We start from the raw sequence: 21,832 nt of genomic DNA, 5'->3' as shown, positions 1-21,832 counted from the left end.
TGCTCTTCTTGATTTTGATTGTGTGTTTGATTGATCTTTGAAGAATCCTTTAGGTTACATAACAGTGGTATCAGAGCCATTTCTTGGAGTCTAGATTTGTTGATTACAGAATCAGTGTCCCGACAGAAGAGGTTTCGTGAAATTTGGGGATTTTCTAAGATTGGCTTCTCTGAGTCTTTGAATAGATCTAAGGTGGCGGGATTTGAGTGAGATTAGTTAATCTTGACAAATCTTGGGTAAAATCTAGGTTTCCAGAAATCATATAAAGGTTAGGGCAAAAGGATCTAGGGTTTACAATTTGGGGCTTTCTAAAATTAACCCTAAAATGAACACTACTACCACCATACGATTAGAAATAAATCAACACGATGGGAAGATTGATTTCGGAAGTTGGAAGAAGAAGATGAAAGCCCTCCTTTCACACAACAAAGTAGCAATCGTACAGGAAAAGGACCCCAAGAAGTGGTCAGAGGACAAGTTAAAGAAGAAGAAAGAGATTGATGAAGAAGCCTACAACCTGATCGTGATGAACCTCTCGGATAGTGTGCTTCAAAAGATAGATAGATTCGAAACTCCTCTTGGACTATGGGGTAAGTTAGAATATATGTTTTGCAGTCTGCACCGAATTTGGCTTTCTTAAGGGAGCCTTATTTTCGTGTAAAATGGATAATTCAAAATCAATTGAAGAAAACTTGGATGAGTTCTTAAAGATGAATCTGATCTTGAAAGGCACATACCAAGAGTTAGGAGGAACAAGCCTTGCCATGATACTGTTCAACTCACTAACGGATGACTACCAAGTAGTCAAGAATGACCTACAGTACTCAGGTATTGTACCCAGTGTAGATTTGATTATTGCTGGTCTTAAGGCCAAGGAGTTAGAGCTTAAAACCCTTAAGAGAAACAACAGTACTCCGTTTGTAAAGGGTAGATTAGAAACTAGCCAATTTAGTAAAGGAAACTAGCTTAGTCAAGGGGGTAAGAATAAATACTTGTATTCCCATTTTTTCTTCTAAAAGAAAAAAAAAAAATTGTTTTAAGTCATTAATTATACCTTCACTATTATCGTGCCTCAAAACACAATTTAAATATTCAATTTTTTTTTTTTCAAATTAAAAACACAATCCAAACCTATTAACGTAATAGAATTGAATTGATATCAATATGTTTACTTATAATTTACGAAAACAATAAATTTATATATAATTAAGAAACAATAAAATATAACATGAATATTAAAAAAAAGAATGAGAAGTAATTGAAAACTCATAATTTTACATGGTTATACATAAAAAACTTTTCTCCCCATTAAAGTATCATTTTCTTTTAAAATTATTCTAATTTTATCACAAAATCATATTTGAATAATATTTAAATTAATATATAAAAATTATATTTTGTGTCATAAAAGTAGTGCATCAAGAAATATTTATAAAGAGCAAGAAAATTAAACTAAATTTAATAATTTAATAAACAAATAAATTGTGATTATAAAATTATTAAAAATTAATTCTAGAACCACTTATTTAGGTATTCACTTTTCGTTTATCTAACAATTATAAATTTTATCCAAAAAAGGTATTTTTTTTGTGTAAACATTGTATATCCCAATATCGCAGAGGAGAAATTGCCCAAATTTGACGCATACACAAACATATATATGCAAAAGCTATGCATTTCGTTCCACAAGATAGAGCTATTTACACAAACTGTTACCAAAATCCTGGATTTTCTCTCACAAAAATCCATTTTTACAACAAAGATAAAAAAATTTCAGCGACTGAAATTTATAATACATAAACATCATTCAAAGTTCAAACCCAAGTGCCTTGAAAAAGTGCACTAGTTGATGCTGTCTCTCCAAAAGTCTTCACCAAATCCGAACAATATTCATTTGCTTCCCCTTCTTCTGTCTCCAGTTCCAGTTCCAATCCCAATTCCTCTTCTATATCGTCAGATGCTGCTATCAGCAAGAATTCACACCCCTCATAGTTCAAAAAATCCGGTGGGTCAGCCGGGAAATATCGCTTTTGCCCGAACCGGCCTTGCAGATGGGCAGGAAAGACGGCCCTGCGCTTGTTTTGCAGCCCTCTAAACTGTGAACTGCCATGCTGATCCGGGTTCTTTATTTGTATGAGAAATGAGCCTTCACGTTCAATGTTAAGGGACTCCTGAGGCTCATTTTGTTTGCTCTCTGGTGGAAATTCAAGCTTGTAGATTAAATGAGTGTGCATTTTTTTTCCTAGACTGTGCCTTAAAATGCGGTAAACGCCTTCTCCCACGGCCCTGGCTGGTTGATTTTTTCGATGACCTTTAGTTGAAGTATCATACTCCTCTGTATGCCAATACATTATTAGAAAGGGTTAATAACAATACTCCTCTCAGATATAATTAAATAACAAAACTCTGTCTGTTATAACAAAAATTCCCCTGTTAGTGTTCAAATAACAGCTATAGATAATTACTAACAGTTGTGAGATTTATGTTATTTTTTAAATCTGTTATTTGATTGGTAAAAATTGAATTCAAAGTTCAGTCGAGTTCAAAACCGCAGAAAAAATAAATTTATCAAGGAATTAATATTGAGAAACTAACAAATTAAGTGATATTCAGTACCTCCTGCTAGAGCAGTTTTCACATCCTCAATTTTTGCGGTAACAATCTCAACAAAACCCCAGTAAGGCCTGGATTTCTGGCTTGGATCCGGAAGACTTTTCCGTCCCATCACAATGAACCGCAACAGTGGTTCCTTCTCGATGTTCACTTCCTGCAATTGATAACAGTTATAGCAATTGTGCAACAATACGCTATTGAAATAAAAAATAAATTAATTTGTATTTTGTTAACCTGGCTACCGTGTCCACCTTGATTTCCTACAGAGCCAGTTTCTCCTTTCTTCAAGCCTTCTTTCCCGGACTCCTGCTCTTGTTTTTCTTCAACACTTTTTTCACCGGACTCCGGCCGCAAGACGAGGTACAATCGTTGCACATCATTTACGCTGTGAGCTTCTTGTTTGTCAACTTTAGGCCTGTAGAAGAAAAATATTTCCCCTCTTTCCTGCAATTAATTTTACATAACCAAACTACATTTTAATTAAAATTTCTTTACTTATATAATAATTTCTTTGTGCTGTACTTGAGAGAGAGAGAGATGAAAAGAGACCTGAATCTCAACTTGAGGTTCAGCTCGTGTCTTGTGTTCTTGGCCTTGTCCCATCTGAGATTGACTGATAATTTCTCTTGGGTCTTTTCCAGGTAAATGGATAAAATTAAAAATAGATAGTTTAATAGTAATATAGTATGCGTTTGGTTTAATATTTTTATCCCTATTCTGGATCCTATTTTTCAAATCGCGTTTGGTACAATATTCTCAAAATATTACCCTATTTTTTTTAATTACATTTTAACCCCATAAGGTTATTAATTTCACTAAATACCCCCTGAAAAAAAAGTTTAAAATTAACAAAAACACCCCCATCAACCCAACTTGTCAGATTCCGGCAACCACCGTCGGTGATAGCCGGAATCTGTACAACGGCCAAACTTCCGACCAGAAATGGCCGGAAGTTCACCGCTGTGGCCTTTTCCGGCCAGATCCACCACGGATCTGGCCGGAAAAGGCCAGATCTGGCCGTCAGCGACGGCCAAAGAAATGGCCGTCGTTGACGGTCAACGACGGCCAAATCTTGGCCGTCGTTGACCGAAAACGACGGCCACATCTTTGGCCGTCGCTGACGGCCAAAGATGGCCGTCGTTTGGCATTTTCCGGCCGTCGACGGCCAAAACAAACGGTAGATCTGGCCTTTTCCGGCCAGATCCACCATGGATCTAGCCGGAAAAGGCCATAACGACGTGTTACGGCACAGATCCGACAAGTCTGTGCCGTAACGAAATTTTCCGGCCAGATTCCGGCGGTGGTGGCCGGAATCTGACAGTGCAGGTGGTGGGGGTGTTTTTGTCATTTTACATGTTAGGGTCTTTAGTTAAATTAGTAAACCTAAGGGCTTTTTTATAAATTTTTAAAATTTACCTCGTAATACTCCCATATCCAATAACCCAATACTACCCCTAAAATCCTATCCAAAATACTAAACCAAACGCACCCATAGATATTTAAATTGAAGAAGACACGTAACACTTCCACAGACCTCTTATAAAGCCACGTTTTCCCATGAAGGAGCCACATTCTTATATTAAAAAGATGCCACACGGCACATGTTAATAGGTAAGCAATAATGCTACAGACATCGAGATTTTTGCATCGAAATATTGTATCGATCTACGTGTAACACGTTTCTAATTTTTTTAATAATTTTTTTCGAGTGAACAGTCATCCATCAAATTTGGATGACCATTCACTCACATGAACGTCCGTCCATATTATATGGACGGGAGTCCATATACCAGGGACAGGTGTCCCCACTTAATGGACGTCCGTCTATAAGTAAAATGAAATAAATTTTTTTTATAAAAATTAGGGACGGGCGTCCGCAAATAAGGGACACCCGTCCTTAACCAAAATATGAAAATAAAAATAAAAAATTGGGGGACAGTTGTCCATAAATTTTGTACGGTCGTCCCTTATGTTTGGACGGACGTCCATTAGGGTGTCCATACTTTTAAAAAAAAAAAAAAAACACCTTCTTCACTCTTCTATTTCTTCTTCTTCTTCTTCTTCGCTCCACTCCATCCTTGTAACACCTTAAATCCATTTTGCAGCAATCCTAATCCTCCCACTGAATTACAGCATAAACAAAACAAAAATAACCTTTAGATCAGAATCAGAAGAAATAATATCCCAAAATTAAATAATGAAGTTAGAAGCAAACCATCCTTAGCATTCGTTACATTGGTAAGTTCCCTACTAAGAGTATAAACTTCCATTGCATTAATGAGAGGAGGAAGAGTGGAGATCATCAGCCTCGAGGGAAATTTGGTTGCTAGCAGAAGCAATTCTGTTAGCAATATAAACTTCAAAGGCAGCTCCAAAAGTCGGAACAATGGAGGCCAAAATAGCCTTGCTATCGATGAACAATTTGAAGGATCTCTTGTGACTGCGGCCGAGCTGAGTTACTTCAGAGAAGTAGGTCGCCATGAAGAAGGGAGTCGGCTTTTCAGTAAGTTTTGTGATTATATTTATCCCTATCAAAGTGCTTAAAGAAGTTACAGCATTTTGTACCACCAATGGTGGAGGATTGTCAGGTGGAGTAGTTACTTTAATGGAGGATGCTTCATTTGAGACTTTTGTTAATCCAAACTCTCATATTACTGCTTCCCAGATTCTATCGTAAGGATCAACTGGATATCAATGGAGATCAATGAGCTATGTTGTGAGAGACGTTGCTGTGATTTTTGGCTTGGCGAAGAAGAAGAAGAGCGAAGAAGGGTTTTTTTTTTTTTTTTTCTTTTTTAAAGTATGGATAGGCGTCTATTCCTAATGGACGCCTATCCAAATGTAAGAGACCCAAAGGAATGGATCCGCACCAAATTACATAGAAAATTCTGTCCGCCTAGCTCATTTATATAATATGGTTGCCGAAAAATTCATTTACGAGATCGATGAAGAATCATTATGATTAAGGGGAAAAAGAGAAACACAATGCAATCAGTGTTTCTATTTCTAAAAAGGGAGAACGACTGTTTCCCACCTAAGGTTTGGCAAAACGACCCTTTTCCACCCATCAAGTTTTAAAAACAACACTTTCTCACCCACCGTTATATTCTGTTAGAAATAACCATTCTTAAGAAGGGCAAGATGGTGAATTTACTTAAAAGCCTCATTGATCCAAATTTTAAAATCGAAATCTTAGTCCGGTAGCTTTTTTCTTTCTTTTTTCTTCTCTTTTCCTTTCCTTCTCTTTCTGTTTTTTCCTTTTTCTTTTTTTCTTATCTTTTCTTAGCCATCATCTCCTTCTTGGCTTCTTCTACATTGGAGGTTGCGACGCCGACGTAACCTGTAACTGCCGGCTGGGCTGGCGGCGTCACAACCTTCAGCACGAGCCGGCCTCCTACTTATGCCACAGCCGGCCTCTCTCGCCACCTCCGGCGACTTTGCCCGCCTCCCTCACCAGCTTTTCATCACCTCAAACCCATTCTACTGACCTCTCCAACGAGCTGCCGCCTCAAAGACCTGCTTTCTCCTTCGCAGTTGCAGCCACCTGCAACTACGAGCAGCCGCATCCAGATTCCAGCCCCCCCGCTATCTGCTGCCACCTCCATCTGCCTCATCGTCCCCCACCGGTCGCTCCCCGTCATCTCACACCCCTTACCCTGCCTTTGTCGCCACTGTTTGCAGAAGTTTGTGTTTGATGGTGGAAAGTGGATTGTTTGGTTGATTTTGTGGACTTGGATTTGGTTTTGAAGTGTTGTTTTTTTATTTCTACTTTGAAGAAGATTTGGGTGATTTCTGCTATGTCAAACCCCTTCGCATAATTACCTTGCTAAGTCGCCCACCACCCGTTTTACAAAAAACCCCACCCAGCGCCCACTGCGCAAACCATAACTCGCATAAGAGAGCGAGAAACCAAGCAAGTCCATGATTGTTGAGAGGCAGGAGACGATAGACTAAAAGACAAAGGAGAAGGAACAAGAGAGCGACATCTACAGCTCTTTGGTGTGTGTTTTTGGGAAAAAAAAACTTTTTCAAATAGAGGCAAAGAAATTATTGGATTGGGCATGGGGAAGATACGAAGTGCTTGCTTCGCCGGTCGCGTGACCTTGTTCATGGCTATAGATATTTATATTGAAGTTGTCCCAAAAATTATGGAAAAAGGAACTGTGTGAGTTGCATGAATTATATAGTGGTTATTAGATGTTGCTCCATAGCAAATGTCAGTCTTTGCTTATTAAAAGTTAATTTTTCTGATCTCACCCTCACTTTCTCCCCAAATCTTCACACTCGTACATCCACCAATTCAAGCTTCTTCTCTCTTAGTTCCATCATCCATGGCTTCTTTTTCAAGGCACAAGCTCATTTTTCCGGCACCTTCTCTGGTGGAGTTTGAGGGTCCGGCTATTGCTCCACCAAGCGGTGCTTCAAGCTTGAAGAGTGGTTTGCTGGTTGTATTAGCTGTTCTAGATTAGGGGTTGTTTTAACTGAAATGGCCGGCCAGCTTGGATGTTGGACAGATTAGGAGATTTTGTTTAATTGTTTAGGGGAATCGAATTATTTCATTCTTTTTCCTTTTCTTGTTATATTATGTTAGTCCTTGGTTGGGATTTATGGTAATATATTAAATTCAGAGCGCCAAAAAAAAAAAAAAAAAAAAGTTAATTTTTATGTTGTTCATTCTTGTTGGATATGGTTTAAAGACTCGATGAAAAAGCAACATTTATTTTATAAGTGTCTAACCAGGTTGCAATGTTCAAGTTCTGTGACTAAGTTATATTAAGTTTTATGTTGATTACATTCTTTTTGGTGTACCAGTTAGATCCTGTGGTGGAAGTTGGTATCGTAGATCTTGTGTTTTTTGAGTTTGTGAAAAAAAAAAATTGTATATAATTTTTTTAAATTCCAGTAAAACATTATTTTTAATAAAAAAATTAGAGGGTTTAATTGATAATTTAGATTCCTTTACATAGTTAAGTGCATATCAATAATTTCATAGTTAAAGAGCGGATATATTGATAATTGAATCTTGTGATATGACATAAAATAATAAAAAAAATATTAAATCAAATCCTAAAGGATATTTTCGTCTTTGCAACCAAATAGTGACTGATTTTTCTAACGGAACATAACAGTGGATGGGAAAGTGTCGTTTTGAAATTTAATGGGTGGGAAAGTGTCGGCTTGCCAAACCTTGGGTGAGAAAATGTCGTGCTCCCTTCTAAAAATTAATATCATCCCAAAGATTAATTAAAGAATTTTATAGTATTATTGATTTTAAATTATGGTATTATGTAATCAAAATTAATCACAAAATTAAGAATCTATATCATTTCCTCATAACCATTCATATCATTTCCAAGATCAATATCAATATTTATATTTCCACTTGTATTATTATTATGCAAAATGGGCAACACATGTTCCTCTTCATTTTCTCAATGCAAAATGAGTAAATTTTAACAGGTTTTAGTAAACGAGGTTGGATGACCCGAATCCAACCCTAAAATTTTTTGGGCCTTTAGCTCAAATTAATAAAGTTGTAGCGATTTGTATAGATATTTTTTTAAGGATAAAAATGAATACTTATCGTATCGTATGACCTAGTTAGTAAAAACGCGTATTATACGCGAATTATACGGACAGTCGTATAATTCGCGTATTCAAATTTTGTAAAATCTGCCGTATAATTCACGTATAGTAAGGTGTACCGTATAATTCGCGTATAATTCGTGAATAATTGAAAAAAAAAATATAACCTCACACCCCCAAAACGACGTCGTTTTGGTGGGTTTATACAAAAAATTAAAACAGAAACAGATCTGGTTCACACTTCACTGGTTCAGTTTCAGTCGTTCTTCTTCAAATCTTCGGTAGTTCAGCAGCAGTTCTTCTTCCTCAGTTCAGTTCTTCTTCAGCTTTTCTTCCTTTGTTCTTCATGTTTTCAGCTTTCTTCATCTCTTATTCTCTTCTTCCAGGCTTCAACTTCAAGTTCGGGACTTCAAAGGTACACACTTTACACTTGTATCATTTTGGTTCAGCGTGAGTTCTTCATGGAGAGGAAGAGAAGTATGAAGAGTGTGTTTCGTTTTGGAGAATGAGAGTTTCAGAGAGTGTGCGAAGTGTGAGTGTTTGTTTAGAGAGAAAAAAAAGTTTTTTAATATATCGGAAGAGAAACAGTGTGGGGGAGAGTGAAAGAGAAAGAGAAACTAATCTTTAACTAAATTAGGAAAAGGAGAAAGAGAGTAAACAAATGAAATAATTGAATATTGATTATTGATTATTACTAATAGATACGGTGTCGTATCATTTTCTATCAGAGTATCAGGTTGTAAATAGTCAAATTTCAATACAGAAAAATAGGAATTTTTTAATCCTTTTAATTAAACCCTCACTTCATGTATGTGTTTGGTAGAATTCAAAAACTTGATAAATGAAAATAAATTATATTGACCCTTCATGACTTAATTTAAAAACTTTGGTTAATTTATATTTTATAGGAATTTTTAATTAAAAATTATTTATTGTGTATTTGTGTTATTGGTTAATTAAATACTTTGCATTTGATCAGGTATTTGATGATGTTCTCTACTTCTCTTTTATGTTCTTGTAAATACAGTCAAATTGAATACTTTTGTATTTGAAATGTTATGTTGATTTTAACGAGGTAGTCCATAAAAGTGTTAAAACTAAGATTGATATTGCCTTATTTTTCAAAACATATTATTGACAATATACCGTATCAAACCCGTATATACCCGTACCGTATTTTTCCCGTATCCGAATTTTATGGCCGAATTTTTATAAACGTATTTTTCATCATTTACCGTATTATACCCGTATAATTCCCGTACCCGTATTAACTAACTAGGTCGTATGATACATATTAGTGTATCAAAAAGTATAGAATACATTCTCTGATACGTATCGTTGGTAACTCATATCGCATCGTATCGTGGAATACATATCGTGTATCGTAAGATACTAATAACTATGCTTGGAACGACTTACCATTCCTATAAATATCATTGTTTTAAAACCCAAACCAGACCAATCGATTTGATCAATTCAATCGAGAACTAGACTCTTATCCAATCAAAGTATATTCTAAACACAATTATAGTAGTTGAATCGGATTGACTCAAGGTTAAACTGACAGATTAGTGCCGAATTGACGGTTCAACCATCGGGTTAGAGAACTGGTGGCTAAACTAGAATCCTAATTCCTAAAACTAAAATCCCTAAATTCTATTCTTCAATTTCTTATCTTCATCTTCAATTTCAATTTTCAGTTCTTGATTTTCACTCCTTTGAATATTCTAATCTTCAATTTCATTTATGTTATATTGTTATTTAGATTTTGCATATGGACGGAATTATTTTAGAAATTTATTAGAATTATAAAATCACGTCATGTTGACATCATCGATCTGACTGGTTATTCGAAGAAGCAAAACTTTTACGTTGCTTAAATTACCGAGGGTGGGAAGAATAATGCCAGTGAGTTGATTTTTGCTTAACCATAGATGGGAAAGGAACTTCAAATTTCCTACCTCCTCAGGAATGGAGCCATTTAATTGATTCTCAGCTAGATGAAAGACATCCAAATGTAATAGGAGGCCAATTTCTGGTGGGATTTTCCCAGAAAACTGATTATTCGACAAATGAAGGTACTGGAGTTTGGAGAGGTTTCCAATTTGAGGTGGAATGGTGCCAAACAGGTGGTTACTGCTAAGATCAAGATAAGCAAGATGCGGAAACGAAGAGAACAAAAATGAGTGAAGCTTACCTTCTAAGCTTGGATTAATGAGCTGAATACTTTTGATATTTCCCTCATGAATTCCTGACCAACTACATGGGCTAATTTCGGTCGCATTTGCAGGAGAAAGGGTCCAGGATGGCAAGAGAGAACGCTTCCAGTTTTCAAGACTGGCTTTCCATATGATAAGAGCATGTGCTTCTTCCCTAGAATCAGAAGCAACATGGAGTAAAGAATGTGACACAGCAAACAGAACCAGCAAGACAAGTTGGAACTCCATTGTTATGTTATTTACTGCCAAATCTGTGAGTTTTAAACTCACTTTTTAGTTTGAAAAGTCAAAGAAGATGGCTGAGTTCTTTGCTTTATTTACTGAAGCTTACCTAACATGAGGCTGTATAGCTATTTGTTTACCCATTACCATCAGTAAGATTATTTGTTCACCCATTAGTAAGATTTAGCGGTGCGCATTGGTAAAGGGTTGAACCGAAACCCGCGGGCATTCATTTCGGGTAGGAGCCAAAACTGGCTCCATTAGGATCGAATTCTACTTCTGGAAAATTATAGAAAAGGGAATTCCTGAATCTGGTTCAGTCTCTACAATGCTGGATATGAAACTGAAACTAGAACTAGAACCAAGGTCTGGATATCCATGTAAGAATTATGGTTGAATTGTAATTAACCAAGGTCAAGAGCTAGAGAAAAATTTAACTCTCCAGACATCTCAAGTTTACATTTAACAAGATGACCTTAAAAACCTTTTTGATTTTTTTTTAAATTTAGAAAAACTGACGTGACACTTATTATTCATTAAACTTGTAAAATGGATTAAACTAAAAAAATTTACTTTTTGGGTGAGAAAGTATCATCAAGGCAAACCTTTGGTGGGAAAAAGTCGTTTGCTCTTTTAAATAATATCTCCTGATTTTTATTTATATATTTGTGTAAAACTTTATTTTAAACTATATGAGATAACTAGTGAAGATATTTAACTTCTTTTATTATTTATTTATATATTGGGCCAGATATATGCTAGCTGACCTTTAGTAAATAGTAACAGAAAAATGGTCAAAAAGTTTGGCAGTCGGTGCATTGAAGATAAACACCACAAAGCCTGTGTATGGGGATGGGCAGGCCATATCACTGACAAAGCAGGAGAACCCAATTGACTTTTTACAACATTTCTCAAAGTGGTCCCATTAATTCTTCACAATTCAGCACTTTCAATCTATCCTATCAGTGAATGTGATGCAAGTTGCCGCCATGCATGCCGCTTGATAACTGCATCATGGACAGCCTGGTAAAAGACAAATGACAGAGTAGAATAGTACATAATTCTCGTCATTCTCTCAAGTCTCAACTCCACTTGAAGAGGTGGATAACGATATTACAAACTAACTCCTAAAATATGGAGAAGATATGATTCGATTTCATATATACTTGTTATTGGGTCCCAAAAAATCTACCATAGATATTACACCACTCCATACTCCATAGTTGGATTGTCCTATGTATTAACACTTGGACACTATTGTCTTCTTTCTTTATATTATTTTAATTTTAACAAAAATTTGGCTTCTCGAAACCTGAAGTGTTAATATATACAAACAGCTAGGGTGTTGGAGACATGGAGTCTCACAAGCCAGCTAGCCAGTTTTCCTCCCGCAGTGCATAAGTTCACTTATCATTAGAAAGCTGGATCATTGCAAAGACTTGTATTTCTTCACAATATCCTCACCTATTAAAGGCTATTGGTCCAGTGATCCAACAGTAACACATGCTATGCTCTTTAATGAGCTTCATTCTGTTCTGATATTCTTGTGATCTTCATTACTTAATGCCTTGAATACCATTAGTTTTCTTGCATGCATGTACTGAAAGCCATGTATAAATGTAGCTTCAAGCTTGGATCTTAGCCATAGATACATGTAGCTGAAGAAGAGACATATCGATGAAGTTACAGTGTGAGGTTTGTGAGAAGGCAGAGGCAGAGGTGCTGTGTTGTGCAGATGAAGCTGTATTATGTCGACGATGCGATGAGAAGGTGCATGCAGCGAACAAGCTATCCAGAATTACTGACCCATGAAATTTCGTAATAATTAATTGTCGTAACTGACTTGAGTAATAAATTCTAATTTCTAATAAGTTCGTTTATTTATTAACACATCAAAAGACTTTTTAAAGATCACGGTATCAATTAAGTAGATAGTAGTCACTTTCAATAGATTTCAGTAAGCATCTTTCAACGGTAACACGTTTAGTTAATTTAGGAGGCGTTTGGTTTCGAGGGAAAGAAAGATTATTAGGGTTATGTCAACCTTATATTACTTTATTACTATTTTTTGTTCTAATAATATAAGATTTAAGTAATCTTAGATTACCAATAGTTATTATTGTTGGTAATATTTAAGGTAATCTAATTACTTTTATTTTTTTAGGTATGGTAAGACTACTAAAGTAATTTTATTTTTGTTATAATTTTATCCCTTATTAATAAAAATTTGGGATAATAATGTTCCTATTTTAAAATAAATTTATATTAATATATCATTTAAATTTTATCCTTGTTTAACTAAATTTTTAGATAATAATACCCTTATATTTAAAATAATTTACAGACTACCACTGTCACCCAGCCACCACCGTCGACAGTGGGCCAACCACCACTGATCGCCGCTGGAAAGTCATTGAAGTCTCTAAAAAAGACCGAGATTCTGTGGGAGGCTTCAATATGACCATTTTTGGCCATATTGATGACTGAAAACTGCCATATCAGGCCGTTAACGATCAGATCTATTCTGGCCAGAATAGACATGGTCCTTAACGACAAGATCCATGACCATTAACAGCCAGATTTCGCCAAGATCTAGTCGATAATGGCCAAGGATCTGGTCGTTAATGACTAAATCTGACTTGTTATAGCTGTTTTCGACCATCAATATGGCTAAAATAGCCATATCGAAGCTTCATGGTCACGGTGAGCTACTCACGGCGACTTTCGGAGATTTCTAACGGTGGTTTGCGGTGGCAGCAAGGGTAGGGGTGATTTCGTTATAAACTAAAATTTTATATAAGCGGGATGTTTTAGTTAAATCTAAAATATTAGAGATTAAAAAAATTATTCAAAAATTAATAATAAAAATAATATTATATTAATATTTAAAAAGAGAACAATTTAGTAACTTAATCCCTAACTAAATATATTAATATAACATACACCCTAACTAATTAAACACATTTTTCTAAAGTTTTACGCTAATTTTCAAGTAATATAACATTATATCCAAACGCTGCTTTACAGTAATCAATACTTAGTAGGATTTGACACAAAGGTCAAAAGGATTGCCTACTGGACATTACTTTATCACCTATTTTTATGGACCCGAATATGATTCGCTTCTCATTACTTTTGGCAAATGACATGAAAAGTCGACCCCATTACATTATTGCTTTTCATATTGGTTTCATGTTTACTCGTGGAGGGTTTCTGATTTCCCCAGAATCTCAGTTGCTAGTTTTATAATTAAAGTCCTGTACTGTACCCGAAAAATTCTGTAAGAACATGGCCGCTTCTTCTTCTGCACCTTCAAACAGTAATGGTGAATGGAAGTATGATGTATTCCTCAGCTTTAGAGGTGAAGACACTCGCAATAATTTTACGAGCCATCTTTATGCCGCTTTGTCTAGGAAAAAAATCGAAACCTTCAAGATTATGCAGCTAGGGAGAGGATGAAATCTCTCCTGCACTCTTAAAAGCAATCGAAGAGTCTAGCCTTTCGATAGTAATCTCTCCGAAAACTATGCTTCTTCTTCTTGGTGTTTGGATGAACTTGAGAAGATAATTGAATGCAAGACAAAAAGGGCGATCATTGTACCAGTTTTTTATCATGTTATTCTTCTGATGTAAGGAAACAATCGGGGAGCTATGCAAAAGCATTTGCTAACATGAAAAACAATTGAAGAAAACAAAAGACAAGGTGAAAAGTTGGGCAACTTTGACACAGGTGGCCAATCTATCCGGTTGCATATACAGCAGCAGTGATGGGTACTCTAATTAATTTTGTTCTCTCTTATCCTTGTATTTCTAGCCATGCTTACTTTGTTTTGGATTTTTACTTTACCATGTTGAGGTCAACAGGACATCAGATCTGATTTTTTTATTCTGTCATTTCAATTAATGAAATGGATTGAGTTCAAGGATTGTGTCTTATGCATGCCAATAGTAAGATGAGTACAGCTTGAAGAGGTTTTCTGTATGCATGCAATTGGAAGAAAGTTTTGAATTGTAAATTTTTTCTAGTCTAATGGGTTTTTGTGTTGGAGTAATTTCTCTTACTCTGTAAACTTCTTGGTTACTTATGACCTTGCCGCGATTGTTACTGTCCGTTGCATATTTTGACTGAAATAATCTCTTGCTAAGTTCTTGTGTAGTAATACCATCGATTTATATTTGTTATCAAGTAATTTGATGCTGTAGTAGTGTCAAGCACCTGCATAGTGTCTTTATCTCTCACTTTTTGATTCCAAAGTGTTCTTCATATCTGGCAGATCAAATCAGAACTTGTGGAAAGCATTGTTAAAGATGTTTTGAAGAAGCTGAATCATATGTCCTCAAGCGATTTTGATGGCTTGATTGGAATTGATCACGCTTAGAAAGAGTTAATCACTATTATGTGTTGGTATGTTAAATGTTCGTTTTGTGTGGAATTTGGGGTATGGGTGGTGTAGGTAAGACCCATTGCACGAGCTTTGTTTGATCGTATCGCCAGTCAATTTGAAGGCTGCTGCTTTCTTGCAAATGTAAGAGAAAATCAGCTAAATATGGATTGAATCGTTTACAAGAAGAAGTTCTTTTCAAAATACTAGAGGATGGATCCAACACAAGTGCTCCTAGTTAGGACTCACTTTACAAAGAACAGACTTCGCCGTAAAAAGGTTCTTATTGTTCTAGATGAGTAGACAATTCACAGCAGTTAAAATTTTTAGCTGGAGATCATAGTTGGTTTGGTCTGGATAGAACATTATAACATCAAGAGATCAACAAGTGCTCAACATGTGTTGATGAAATTTAAAGCTTGAGGATAAATTATCACGAGTCTCTTCAACTCTTCGATTTAAATGCCTTTGAGCAAACATCCTACAAAATTATATGGAGCTGTCAAGTCGGGTGATTATATAGCTCAAGGCATTCCATTGGCTCTTAAAGTTTTGGGTGCTTTCTATTGGAAGGAGTAGCGAGATTGAAAGTGCATTAATAAACTTGAAAAGTATCCGAACATGGACATCCAAAATGTATTGAGAATATTTTATGATGGACTTGATGACGAAGAGAAGAAATATTTCTTGATATTGCATGTTTCTTCAAGGGAGGATAAAGATCGTTTAACACCATATTAGATGGTTGTGGCTTTTGCACAGAAATTGGAATAGTGTTCTCATCGACAAGTGTCTCATAACTATTGTGGCAATTTGTTACTAATGCATGATCTCATACAGAGATGGGTTGGAGATTGTTCGCCAAAATCCAGAAAAGAGCCTGGCAACCGTAGCAGGTTGTGGGATCCTCAGGATATTTAACTTATTCAAGAAAATACAGTAAGAGCTGAATGCACTAAATCCTCCTGGTTATGGAATAGCTGCTTAATCACAGTAGGATTTACATATACTATACTTTTTCTCTCAAAATTTACTATGCTAAACCAATACTCTGTTTTGTTATCAGGGACTCAATCGGTTGAAAGCATATTCCTTGACTTGTCAAATAAAGTCTACACTTAAGTTCCGATGCCTTCACGAGGATGCATAAACTTAGGCTTCTTAAATTATATAGCTCCCACTATGGCAAAGGCGAAATAGAAGATGATAAGTGCACCTTTGTCAAGGCCTTGAATTTCTTTCTGATGAGCTGAGATATCTCCGTTGGCATAGATACCCTTTAAGATCCTTGCCATGTAAGTTTAACCCGAAACCTTGTTGAGCTTGACATGCATCACAGCAATGTTGAATATCTTTGGAAGAAAAAACAGTGAAATGATATTTATGTATGTTCTTTGTTTCGGACATATTTTAGAATTTGTGGATGCTAATTCATCCAGCCATTTCTGTTTTGTTGCAGCCTTGTAAATTTAAGACGGATTGATCTCAGTTACTCTCAGCACTTACGGAGATCCCTGACCTCACATTGGCTCCGCCCTTGAGGTTATTACTCGATGTTGTTGTTCCCATCTCACCAGTTTCCTGGGATTTCGTGGAACATAAAGAGCTGGTATTAGGCCATACTGCATTGAAGAGTTCCCTCAGCCATTGGTGTCTTAATAACCTTGACTCGCTATTGCTAATCAACTGCACACAGGCTAAAGAATCTCCAAGGAGTATTCAGAATTTGACGACTCTTTGGACCTTGATCTCCGTGTTGTTCAACACATCACGGAGTTCCCAGAGGTTTCAGATATATAAAGTATTTATATTTGAATGAGACTGCAATTCCAGAATTACCATCTTCAGTTGAGTATCTTACTGAACTAAATACATTGATTCTTGGAAATTGCACAGCCTAAGTGTTCCAAGCGGCCTTTTTAAGCTGAATTTTCTTGAGTTCTTTATCTCTTTGCTGTTCAAAATTGGGGAATTTACCTGAAATCTCAAGTCTATGGGAAAAGTTAGAGTTACAAGGAACCGCCATAAAAAGTTACCTTACTCAATTGAACGTCTCTCCTCCACTTCTTTGTTGCACTTGGGGGACTGCAAAAACCTTACAGTTTGCCAAATAATTCTCTTTCAGTTGACCACACTTTCTCTTCGTCTTTCTGTTTGTCTGGTATTGATAAATTGCTGGACAACTTGCCATTATCTCTATTTTCAGTTTGTGCTCTTTAGTTGATTAAATCTCAATGACTGCAACCTGGTAGAATTGCCAAGTGCTCTGAGTTGCTTATCCTCCTCAGAGTATTTAATCTAACTGGAAATAATTTTGAGAGCTAGCCTCAAACCATTTCTTGTCTTAAAAGCCTTGACGTTAGCTATTGCAAGCGACTTCAATCTATCCTAGAGTTCCCATCTCCGTTGCATCTGACAGATTCCAGGCACATCTGCTTATCACTCAAACTATACCAAATTCAATGATTTTACGCTTTACACGGACTGGAATTCCCAGCAGAGTTTCACATTTTACAATTGCTTCAATCTGACTGAAGATGCGCAAAGAAAATATCTTGCTGACAGAACTTCGAATACAGGTTATGGCAACTAATGCACGGGAGACTGCATCAATGGAAAATTATTGGAGGTACCTGTCTTTCACTCTCGATGTTGAGTTCTATAATTTTCTCTTGCCTTTTATGTTAAGACAAATATTTTCATGGTACAGTGGTATTGGCTAGGAGCTTCAGTCAGCATTTGTTCCCTGGAAATGAAATTCCAAGGTGGTTAAGCCATCAAAATGTGGGATCTTCGTAACAATGGAACCCCCTCAACATTGGTCTAGCGTAAGTTCTTAGGCTTCGCTCTGTGTGTTGTAGTTACATTCGGGACTACCTGGTTACATGAATTTCAATGTCGAATGCAAATGCAAATTTGAACCAATGATGTGACAAGCATAACATTGATTGTGTCTGAATGGCTTAAAAGCTCAACAAATCAATCTCTTTCGTCTGATCAGTATTCCTGTTTTTCCATGACGCTTGTATGCATGCTAGTTCAAAGAGATGATCAGGACCATTTCTTCAGTATGTACCAATCCTGCCATAAGGTTTTGTTTGAATTCTTCCCATAGATGACAACCAGTTGCCCCTACTAATTTGCAAAAGAGAGGTGTGGGGTCTGTATACTGAACTTGAAAGAGGAGGATGCAGAAATTTTTGACAGCTCCAACGTAAATGAACATGTTGAAAGTGGAAGTGATAGTAACTCCAATCATGAGGTACAAGAGGATCCAAACTCCCAAACATTGAAAGAAAGAACCAATTTAGAGGCTAATGCCTTCGGTTGGCTCAAGCCAGAGCCAAGCTATTATGTATGAACTTCTTGGTTGGAGTGGCTGTGGTTTTATTTCTGCGGTATTTCCTGCGTTGTATGTTAATGGTTCATAAAGCTCTTGGTCCCTTTGCTGCAATAAGCCCTGCGATTGGGGGGCTAATTAACTTGAAGAAACATGTATCTATAACTTATAATATATATGCAAGAAACACAGATTGGTTTAATTATGTGTTTTATGGATCTTATGATATGATATAACAAATGCAACATCACTGAATTGGATAATACTACAATTATCTTAATAAATTTACCACTCCTTACTATAACAAACTTCTAAACTAAACTTCGGAATCCCTTAAAAAACTTTACAAACCCCTTTTACAAACTCTTACAGTAAACACATTACACATTACATTAGCTTGCGATAGAGCAAAATTCGTTTAGATGCCTACTACTACAAATCTAATATGTATGGTGCTCACTCACATATCCGCATAGTTGGTCTAAATTCTGGATTCTTGTCTAAGCATAAAGGCCACCTCCAGGATACATTTCAGCTTGTCCTGACTCAAGCGATGGTGCTGAACCTAGAGTCTACACATCACTAAGCTGTATAGACATATTGGGAGCACATTAGATAAAATGAGGAAAGAATCTCCTGGATATGATCCCTTTGATCACTTCCATGTTAAAACTCCGAAGCTATACACACGCACTTCCGGTTATCTTCCTTGTGTAAGCAAACTCTGCAAAAAAAATATTTAATAATATCTAGTGAGTGAATATCATTTCTAATTTTATTCCTCCCCTTGCGGTGCCCCATATGTTTAAAGACGCTCATAAGTTGACATTGGAAATAATATTAGTTAGGATCACAACAATTAGTTGGTGCCAACTAATATTAAAAAACAACCCCTATTTGTTTTAACTTTTCAAACTCTTTTATTTACTATTATATCCTAAACAGTGAAAACTTGTTCGTTTAATATGACTATTCAATTCAATTCAATCATATTTTTATTCCTTAAAACATTTAACATTACCTTTACAATAAATTTTATAAATTAACAAAAACCCCCCCCCCACCCAACCACATCGCTCGCCAGTAATACAGTCGCCCCTCAGCTCGAACGACACATGAACTGGGGATATGGCCATCATGCGCCGATCTGGACGTTTCGGTCAGATCCACATGTTCTAGCCGGAAACAGCTAAATCTATGGCCGAGAATCTGACCGTTGACAACCTATTTTGGCCAAATTCTGGCCATTGACGATGACCAGATTATGGCTGTTTCCAGCCAGATACACGTGGGATCTAGCCAGAAGGTCAATCATGCATGACCCGCCAGATCCACCGTCGTCGCCATTCCAGTGACTGTCGGCCACCGTCCGCAACGGTGGCCAATTCACAGTCGTTGGGTGGGTGGCGGTGTTTTTTTTTCAATTATAAACTTTTATTGTTGGAGGTGGTGTTTTTGTCAACCCTTAAAATTTTGTTTTTGTAACATTAGCCAACATTAGTGAACAAGACCGATTTAAAAAAAAAAAAAAAAAATTCAAAAATTTTTCAACCACCATTATATGAAAATATATAATAATAATAAGGTTAAAAGGAATAAACGATATACCTGGTGCAATATATCCATATGTGCCAGCGCTCACTCCAGTTTGATGACTCTTGTTTGAGAAACTTGGCAGTTCCAAGTCTGAAACATGAGCTTCGTATCTGTGTCTCATATCACATTCTTGCTTATATTCTCGATGCAACTGTTGGGAAACAATCTTGATGCATGTAAGATAATGCATGTGCTACTCCTTTATAACTTTATTCTCTTCCTCCAATAGTTCAACGCTGTATTAGTCTCTTCAAGATGTCGGCCAAGCACCTCTTCAAGGTACTCATATACTAAAATTGAATATCGAGTATATGAACAAACCCATAAATTTGACGATTTTCGATGTCGTATCTCTGTTAATGCCTTTATTTCATTGAGAACTCTTTTCGATTCGATAACTGATCGGTACAGAGAGAGCGCATTTTTTTTACTGCTCTAACATCCCCCGATGGTAACACTGGCTTTGTAAACAATTCCAGATCCACCTTCTCCATACAATTCGCAACATCAAAGTTATTAGTTGCCCTTATGATATCTTCATATGCCATTCCATCAGAAGTTGACAATTCACCTCTTTCTTTTGTGAGTCATTTTCCTCTAAGAAAACTACCATTCCAACCCCACAATTGATGAGGCAATGCTCCAACTGCTAAAAGGATATCTCCGCTTTTCCTAACACTTGTTTTTGTGTGACGGATTTGCAAGGTTTCAATCCCTAGACATTACCACCAGTCCTTGTTCCCTTGTAATTTTTCTGCAGGCATCTCGAAACATTTGGTGTTAGGAACTGGACCCTGTAAATCATTTGAGATATGTCATGCTTGACAAACCTATCCTTCTTGGAAACAATTTGGTATGAAACCAGAGAGATTATTGTGGAGAGAGATTTAACTTCTCCCACCTTTTCTAATTGCAGATTTGTAATGATCTCTCCTCTCAGCAAGTGTTACTCATCGACTCAGATAGATGAGTTAGATTCCCCACCTGACTGGAATTTCTTGGCTAAATTGATGGCTTCCCAAGTTCAAGTAATGCAATTTCAATAAGGAAGCTAAACTTCCAGGGATTGAGTTACTCAATTTATTGCGGATAAATCAAGGTACTCAAGTTCGGTAAGCAAGCCAAGTTCAACAGGTATACCACCAGAAAGCTGATTTCCTTCAATCAAGTTGTTAAGAAGTCAACTTGCCAAGCTCTTTGGAATCTCTCCAACTAATGATTCCGAGAAATCAAGTTCATGTAGCTGAGGTGTCTCCCATTTCAGGCGGTATGCTCCCTGTAATGTGATTTCCTGCAATCTTTAGGGTGCCCATTGTGGACACTTTGCCCAAATAGATAAGATTTCACCGTAAAATTTATTGTTGCTGAGATCATTAACTCCATATTAGGATCATCCAATCTTCAGATATATTTCCATTTGAGCGGTATATTTCAAAGCGGCTCTAACCAAGCTTGTGCAATTTCGTAGCTTTTTGGGATTGGACCTACAAATTGTTGTCACGAACGAGAAGTTTTCTAGTACTCTAATTGGCAAATATTTTGCGGCAAAAAGCCGTGAATGGTTATCAAACCACAAAGTTTAACCAACTTCTTCAAATTTCCGATTTCTTGAGGATGGAACCGGAAAGCTCGTTCCCACGGAGATATAACTACTAAGTTACCAGATTACCAAAAGAACTAGGAACGAAACCAATCAGTCTGTTTAAGCTCAACCCGGAGAGTAGAAAGAGATTTGAAGTATCCTATCTCATGGGAAGTGACCAGAAAGTTTATTGTTTCGAAGAAGCAAACTTTATGTGCTCAAATATACCCAGGGTGGGAGGAATAATGCCAGTAAGTTGATTTTTGCTTAACCATGATGGGAAAGGAACTTC

General features: G+C 36.5%; 2 protein-coding genes across 2 annotated transcripts; both read right to left on the bottom strand.

Annotated features, from left to right (window-relative positions):
- Window positions 1-1,688: 1,688 nt before the first annotated feature.
- On the bottom strand, window positions 1,689-3,226 carry LOC116141523. The gene is made up of 4 exons (XM_031427027.1): window positions 3,163-3,226; window positions 2,848-3,057; window positions 2,617-2,767; window positions 1,689-2,335 (listed from the first exon to the last, which is right to left on the bottom strand). The coding sequence occupies exons 1-4, from the start codon at window positions 3,214-3,216 to the stop codon at window positions 1,815-1,817; spliced, it is 936 nt and encodes a 311-aa protein (XP_031282887.1). The 5' UTR covers window positions 3,217-3,226; the 3' UTR covers window positions 1,689-1,814.
- A 6,787-nt stretch (window positions 3,227-10,013) lies between these two features.
- Window positions 10,014-10,646, bottom strand: LOC116141683 (probable leucine-rich repeat receptor-like protein kinase At1g35710). Its single transcript, XM_031427159.1, has one exon. The coding sequence runs from the start codon at window positions 10,644-10,646 to the stop codon at window positions 10,014-10,016; it is 633 nt and encodes a 210-aa protein (XP_031283019.1).
- Window positions 10,647-21,832: the final 11,186 nt, after the last annotated feature.

Source organism: Pistacia vera, unplaced genomic scaffold, assembly GCF_008641045.1.
Source record: "Pistacia vera cultivar Batoury unplaced genomic scaffold, PisVer_v2 Contig40, whole genome shotgun sequence".
NCBI classification, from domain to species: Eukaryota; Viridiplantae; Streptophyta; class Magnoliopsida; order Sapindales; family Anacardiaceae; genus Pistacia; species Pistacia vera.
This window is presented reverse-complemented; position numbering and strand designations above follow the sequence as displayed.